Here is a 7,287-nt window from a genome sequence, read left to right as displayed (position 1 = left end):
TGATGATATGAATGTGGTCATATTAGATAGACCTTATGTTTTAACTATGTATTACAATGTAGCAATCTCCGTTGTTTAAAAAAAAAAAAAATGTAGCAATCTCCGTTAGAAATACACATACAATTTTGAGATCCTAACTTTAAAGTCTGATCCTTTCAAAAAAAAAAAAAAAAGTTGAGTAGTTGAGCTAATAATACAAACCGTCCAATTAAAATTTTGTTAACTCTTGAATATTTCCAAGTTTTCCTATTACTGGCAATTCGGATCTGAAATTTAAACATTTGTTTTTTCTTTTAAAGGAAAATACTCTTTTTTTATAATAGGAAAATACTTTTTTAAAAAGATATACTAAACTTTAATAAATATTAGTATAAAATTCAAATCTTGATACTAAATTTTTTTCCTTTGAAGGAAAATCTTGGTACTACATGGCATAGGCTTATGAATATCCAAAGTAAAGTTTAGTTTTTGTGAGCAAATCTCTCTCTCTCTCTCTCCATTTTGTAACTCTCTTCCATGGAGTCAAGATCACAAACCCCACCACTCCATCATCATCATCAATCTCTCACCACGAACCCTACCAACAATGAAGACACAATTGACATTGAAGCCATTGATCATCAAGAAGAAACACAACAACATCAAAATCAACCATCACCATTTGTCAACAACAAAAACCACCTGCATGCAAATGATCAAAAATCCATTACAAACAAAAGGTACATGCCACTTTTGATAATCAACTATCTCTTACTCTTTGTTGGTTCAATCTCATCAAGTTTACTCTCAAAATACTATTTCATCCACAAAGGTTCAAGCAAATGGGTCTCAACTTGGGTTCAATGTGCTGGCTTCCCTCTCTTGATCATCCCAATTTTTCTCCCTTATCTCTTCAATCTCACCAAAAGAAACCCTTTCACTGATTTCACACCGAAAATGTTAACCCTATCAATTTTTGTTGGTATCATGTTAGGGTTTAACAATCTTTTAATCTCATGGGGTGTTGCATATCTACCTGTTTCAACTTCAGCACTTTTGCTATCTTCACAGCTTGTTTTCAATCTCATTCTCTCAGCCATCATAGTGAAACAAAAAATCACTTTTTCAAATCTCAATTGTGTTATTCTTCTCACATTGAGTTCAATCATTCTTGCATTGAATTCTAGTAGTGAGAGACCAAAAGGACTAACAAAAAAAGAATACTTTATTGGATTCTTTTGCACCCTTGGTGCAGGGTTGTTATTTGCACTTTATTTACCAGTTATGGAGAAAGTTTATAAAAAGGTTTATTGTTACGAAATGGTGATGGAAATGCAGCTTATAATGGAGATTGCAGCGACGGTTTTAGCGACGGTAGGAATGGCATGGGACGGTGGATTTAAAGAAATGAAGAGAGAAAGTGAGGAGGTTTTTGACAAGGGAAGTAGGGTTTATTGGGTGACGGTTATGGCTAATGTCGTGACGTGGCAGTTTTGTTTTATGGGGACTGCTGGGATGGTGTTTTTGACATCTTCATTAACTGGTGGGATTTGCATGACAGCTTTGTTGTCTATGAATGTGTTGGGTGGTGTTATAGTTTATAGAGATGCATTTGGTGGTTTGAAAGCTGTTTCAACTGTTTTGTGTATGTGGGGATTTTGTTCTTATGTTTATGGTATGTATGTTAAGATGTTGGAAGAGAAAGGGAGGATGGCTAAGGAAAGGAATGATTCTTCCATGGAGTTGAGTACTATGAGAAGGAGTAGAGGTGCAACTGGTTGAATAATACTCCATCCGTCCCAAAACGTAAGCAAAATTGAGTCAACATAAGTTAGTGTATTTGGTTCAAAAATACATTAACTTTCGTTAATCAATTTTTACTTATATTTTAGGACGGTGAGAGTATTTTTTAGGTGAGTACAGTGAGTATTAATGGGACGTCAGTCAATTAAAAAGTTCAAGGTTTGTATTATATATCAAAGTTTAAATTGAACATATTGGTAGTAACATGAACTTTTGATTAATAAAATTGTACTCACTAATGTAAAAAAGAAAAAAAATATTAAAACAGATATAGTTAGACGCTACATGTTTTATATAATTGTTGGATGAAAACAAATATAATTGGATGGGTTTGGTCCATTTTGTATTTCAACTTTTTTTTTACACGATTTTTTCTTTCAACTTAGATCCACAAGAAACTGAGTTTGAATATTTCAGTTTAGATCCACAAGATATTGAGTTCAGTTTTGACGGTCGTTGTGAGAACCTTGATTAGTGGATAATATGTTTTAGGTTAGTGTTTTATGAGTTTAGTGAGAGTTGACTCACATAATAATTAATGAGATTCCTCTCACAAAAAAGACTTATTGAGGATTAATAACATTTAAATCCTTCTAACATTGTGGCACACTTGATAGATAACTAATTTTAAGTTTTAGGTTATGTGTTCAATTTTTTATTTTATTGATACATATAGATCATGTATACCTTTGAACAAGTCAATCCCTTTAAGTTAATCTTCGTACTAAATTAGTTTTTAGCCTCCGATTGAGAGATACTTTAGGCTACCCTACCAAAACTGGTTTTTAGTAGAAGAAAATATGTGCATTTTGTAACAATAGATTTTTGTTCATCTCTATGAAATAGTTATTTCAATCAAATAGTATTAAAATCCACAATGCAAATTTGATATCACTATCAACATTTCCTGGCCCCAGCAGGTAAGTTGATCTTAATTAAGTTTGGTATACCTTTTTTATCACAAGAAATCTGCTCTTAAAGTTTGCTGGGAGCTTATTAAATTGAGTCACGTATGAGATGTGCTGTAATATACCCCTCCATCCCAAATTGTATGTCGTTTTGGAAAAAAATTTGTCCCAAATTATATGTCCCTTTACAATACCAATGAAATATTAATGTTATTTTTCCTATTATATCCTTAACTATTAATTACTCTTTCTTCTTTCAATTATTTCATTTATTTTTTCCATACCATTTATTATGGATAATTTTGTAAAACAACTCATAATTTCTTTTCCCCACACAATATTAATTACATTTCTTAATACGTGTGAAATGGCCAAAACGTCATACAATTTGGGACGGAAGGAGTAGTAATTAGGTGCTTTCGATAGTGAATTCTACACCAGAGATTATTTCTAGTGCCTAGTACTATATATATATTTTTTTCTGAAGAAGCTAAATTAGCCCACTCAAATTGGCATCGGGGAGGATCGAACCTGAGACCTTGAAAAGGAGCACATTCTCAAATCTCAAGTCAATACTACCGGACCAACCCAAGTGGATTTCCTAATACTATATATATTGTAAAAACTAATTCATGGTTATGAAGATAGTAATTAAATCACATTCTAGAAGATCAATTTTAAAACTTGTCAAAAGATCAATTTTAAAAATTGACTTTTTTTTTTAGATAAAGAAAGAAAAAAATAGAGGTAGTTAATTGTTTTCATTTTTCTTATAATTCATTCCTTTGGCGGTGGGACCCAATGAAATTTAGATTGTTAATTTCTAGACCGGTAAATAATGAATACTAATATAAAAAATGCTTAAATAACACTTTGGTCCCTTAACTTATTTTAAAAGTTTAGTTTGGTTCTATAATTTCAAAACCGTTTAATTTGATCCATTAACTTATTGTAAAAGTTCAGTTTAACCCCTTAACTTCAAAATCAGTTAATTTGGTCTCTTAACTTATGTAAATTAACTAAATATGGTTCCACAACTTATGTAACTTTTTTTAATGATAAATGCTCCCCGTTATATCGCTTTTGGAGAATAATTTTGTTTCATTTTACTTGTCACTTTCAAGTTTCAATGCAAGATTAACGATTTGTTTGTTAAAATACCCTTGCCTATTTACTGTAGAGAAAGAAATAATATAATGAAATAATAAATGAGTAAGTATTATAGAAAAAACACAAATAATTTCATCAAAAATAAAAAAATTTATTTAATTTCACGATATGTGTAATTTTGTCAAAAGCGACAAATATTGTGAAACGGAAAGAATATTAGTATTTTCTCCCATGTCTTGATTCGAACCATAAATATTTAACTTCTTCACTCATTCAATATATAACTTGGTCTCTTAATAAACTGATATGATAGTATATTATTTTTATTAGTTAAATGATCAAGTTGCATTAACTTGCATAAATTAAGGGGCCAAAGTGATTGGTTTCAAAGATACAGGGCCAAATTGTTAATCAAGAAATTCATATCCCATTCACCAAACGAGGAATTTATTTAAATCATAAAAATAAAATAAAAATTTGTTATAGGGTCATCAAGAAATTTAATATAATATTGTTTAACAAATCTAACACCTCTAAAATTCAAACATTTTCATAATGAAAGTGTTAGGCCAAAGGCAAGGCCAATGCCCTAGTTTTAGACCCATCAGATTTTTATTTTTTTTAATTTTTTTTGCAATTAGTTAGTTTTTTCACATGAACAAAAAATTTACAATTATGATTTTACTTTGTAAATTATGTTAATTTCTTAAAATATCTTCATAAATATTTATGATATGATAAAAGTTTTTAACCCCTATAGGATGTTCCTTCAAAAAAAAAAAAAAAAAAAAACCCTATAGGATGTGTCTAATACGAACCTTGTTCAAAGGTAGATCTTATTATCTTGAATACATTTTTCTAATATTATTATTTTTATTTTTTTATTAATAAATTTATTTGTTACTAAAAATAATAAGTGTCCATTCTTTAGCCTTTTTGAGAGGATAATACTGGATACAACCGCAATTTAAATCTATCTACTTAATAAAACTCGACTTGAAATAAATAAATAATAATTAAAAAAAATAAAATTTAAAAAATTAAAAAATATATATATAAAAAAAGAAATAATAATTGAATGTATTTTAGTACTCTCCTTGGAATCTATTTTTTATCACAACAAAGGTAGTTTATAAAGAATGTGACGTTTATTATAAGGGTTCAGATAATGCATGCTTGTGGCACTTTTTACTTTTGGTTATTGAATTGCCTAATAATTATATAAGAACGAAATGTATTTTGATAATGTGGCTTGTTAGTGTAGACTAGTGATTAGGTGACTTAATTGAGTTAAAAAGTAGTGTGAAAATTTTCAAAATCACGATTAAAAGAGAGTGTATGAAAGAGACGGTAAGATAAATAATTCAAAGTACTTAATGTAAAGTGAAGGTGTACTTATGAGTTTGTCATTTTTCCACCTTAAGAGTTTTGTCATTTCCACACCTTCTACGTAAGCCTTTCAATTTAGGTTTGACAAATTGATATGAACAAATTCATATATTAGTGTCGTGTCAGTTATCTAGTAATCTAGGTTCAAATTGATATGAACAAATTCTACGTAAGCCATCTAAAGATTCTGTGAATATGAAGTTTCTGAATCACTTTCTGCATTTGAATGTACTACTTGAAATTCGAATGAGTTCAAACCCAACCACTATATATTAAGACCCTTAAAAACATACTAGTAATGTCCATGCATTTACCATAACGAAGGAAAAATATGAACATCAAACGTTCAGATGCATGTGAAAGTTGCTTCCCCTATATATAGGAACCTATATAATTCCTCTCCAAGGCATTGATAATAGATAATGCACTATATAATTGGTGTTTAAATTTGTTGTTTTTGTCTTAAAAGGAAAAGTAAAATGCATATATATGATAGTAACACAAAGTGTAGGCCCAATGCAATTTAAGAATGTGAATTTTTGGGGTATGTATGTACTGTAATTTACTAATTTATTTGAGGGATCAACATGGTGTTAAGGAGTTGGTAATTAGCATCCTAAGAAAAACTCGGTTCCATTTTGAAGTTGTCATATTGCAACCCCATTACAAAAACAACTATATTTCCACCAATTCATAATTAGTCTCATAGCGAACTTAGTATAAAATGAAAGACAAAAATTTGAATTACAATGAGTTAGGGTGTGTTTGTTTCAAGTTTATCAAATTTATTCCTAGGAATAACATTCCTTGGAATATAAAGATGGGAATTTTATTCCAAGGAATTTAGGAAAAATATGTTTGGTTAGCTTTATAATATTCCTAGGAACTATAAAAATAGGGATTATAATAGGTAAACTATTTATGAATTTATTCCCATCTCCATAGGAATTTTATTCCCACCATTTTCCTTGGGAAATTTTTTCTATTCCCAGGAACATTTTATACCCGGGAATAAAATTTAGTAAACTTGTAACAAACATAGGCATATACATTCCAATCATTTTATTCCCGGGAATCAACAATTATAAATTGAAACAAACACACCCTTAGAAAAAAGAAATAATTACATATGCTTTTTTCAAATAAGAATTACCAAGTTGTACTTACCACGTGTAGGGATGAAAAATATGTTTCGTCAAGCAAGGGTTTGCAAGGTTTATGTTTGATTTGTTCAACAAAAAAATAAACAAGGACCAAGCATGAAATGTTACTTCTCAGTTCTCATAGACCCGTTTAAAGGACTATTAAGACCTATAAGCCTGTTTAAAGACTCGTTTCACATTAACGCCTTCAACTTATATGTAGGTTTAACATTGTAGTCCATGCATACTTTAAGATCGTTTTGGCTCGAACGAATTCTCCTTTATTATTCCATCAGCACATGACAATACCATAATTCTTTTGTAGTTGCAACATTTGAGCACCAATGTCACGATTCACGATATCTCTGATATTATTTGCTGCTATTGCATCTAATATGAATAACCATCCACTTGTTGATGTACTCATCATGTGTCATTTCAATTTTCAATTGAGCTATGAATTTGTTTCTTGCAATTGTCTTTCAACTTTTTATTCCTTCTTCACCAAAATCACCATAAAATCATTACAATCACTTTTATCATCTTGTCTTTATATACAACCTTTATCTCTATTTTTTTTAAAGAACAACCTTTATCTCTATTCAAAATTCTATAATAAAAGAAAGTTATTCATCTCTAAATATAAATATTATTTTAAATACTAAGACTATTTCAATTTATTATTATTTTAAATGTATATCTTATTATTATTTTTAATTTGTCTTTGAAGATTTTTTTTTTACTAGAATTTGTCTTACAAGATGAAATGTCAAAGTTTGACACGTTTTTTGTTTTAATGGTGGCCTTCCATATTTTATGCATTGTTCATACCAATTAAGTTAAACTCACGAGGAAAAAGTTTGACATATTTATCTATAAAATAGAAATTTTGTAACATCCATTCATATTTTTTAAATAACTTAGAAAACTTATATATATTGAAAGTAAATTAAGTT

The 7,287-nt window shown here is 29.3% G+C and overlaps 1 protein-coding gene across 1 annotated transcript; it reads left to right on the top strand.

Annotated features, from left to right (window-relative positions):
- Window positions 1-386: 386 nt before the first annotated feature.
- LOC25488191 (probable purine permease 4) lies at window positions 387-2,134 on the top strand. Its single transcript, XM_013607861.3, has one exon. It carries the CDS (start codon window positions 517-519, stop codon window positions 1,759-1,761), a length of 1,245 nt encoding a protein of 414 aa, XP_013463315.1. The 5' UTR covers window positions 387-516; the 3' UTR covers window positions 1,762-2,134.
- Window positions 2,135-7,287: the final 5,153 nt, after the last annotated feature.

This window comes from Medicago truncatula, chromosome 2 (assembly GCF_003473485.1).
Source record: "Medicago truncatula cultivar Jemalong A17 chromosome 2, MtrunA17r5.0-ANR, whole genome shotgun sequence".
Taxonomy (NCBI): domain Eukaryota; kingdom Viridiplantae; phylum Streptophyta; class Magnoliopsida; order Fabales; family Fabaceae; genus Medicago; species Medicago truncatula.
Note: the sequence above shows the minus strand (reverse complement) of the source record. Positions and strands in the feature narration are given on the sequence as shown.

Excerpts from the sequence above, each read along its gene's own strand:
- LOC25488191 (XM_013607861.3), top strand. The coding sequence starts at position 517 with ATGGAGTCAAGATCACAAACCCCACCACTCCATCATCATCATCAATCT.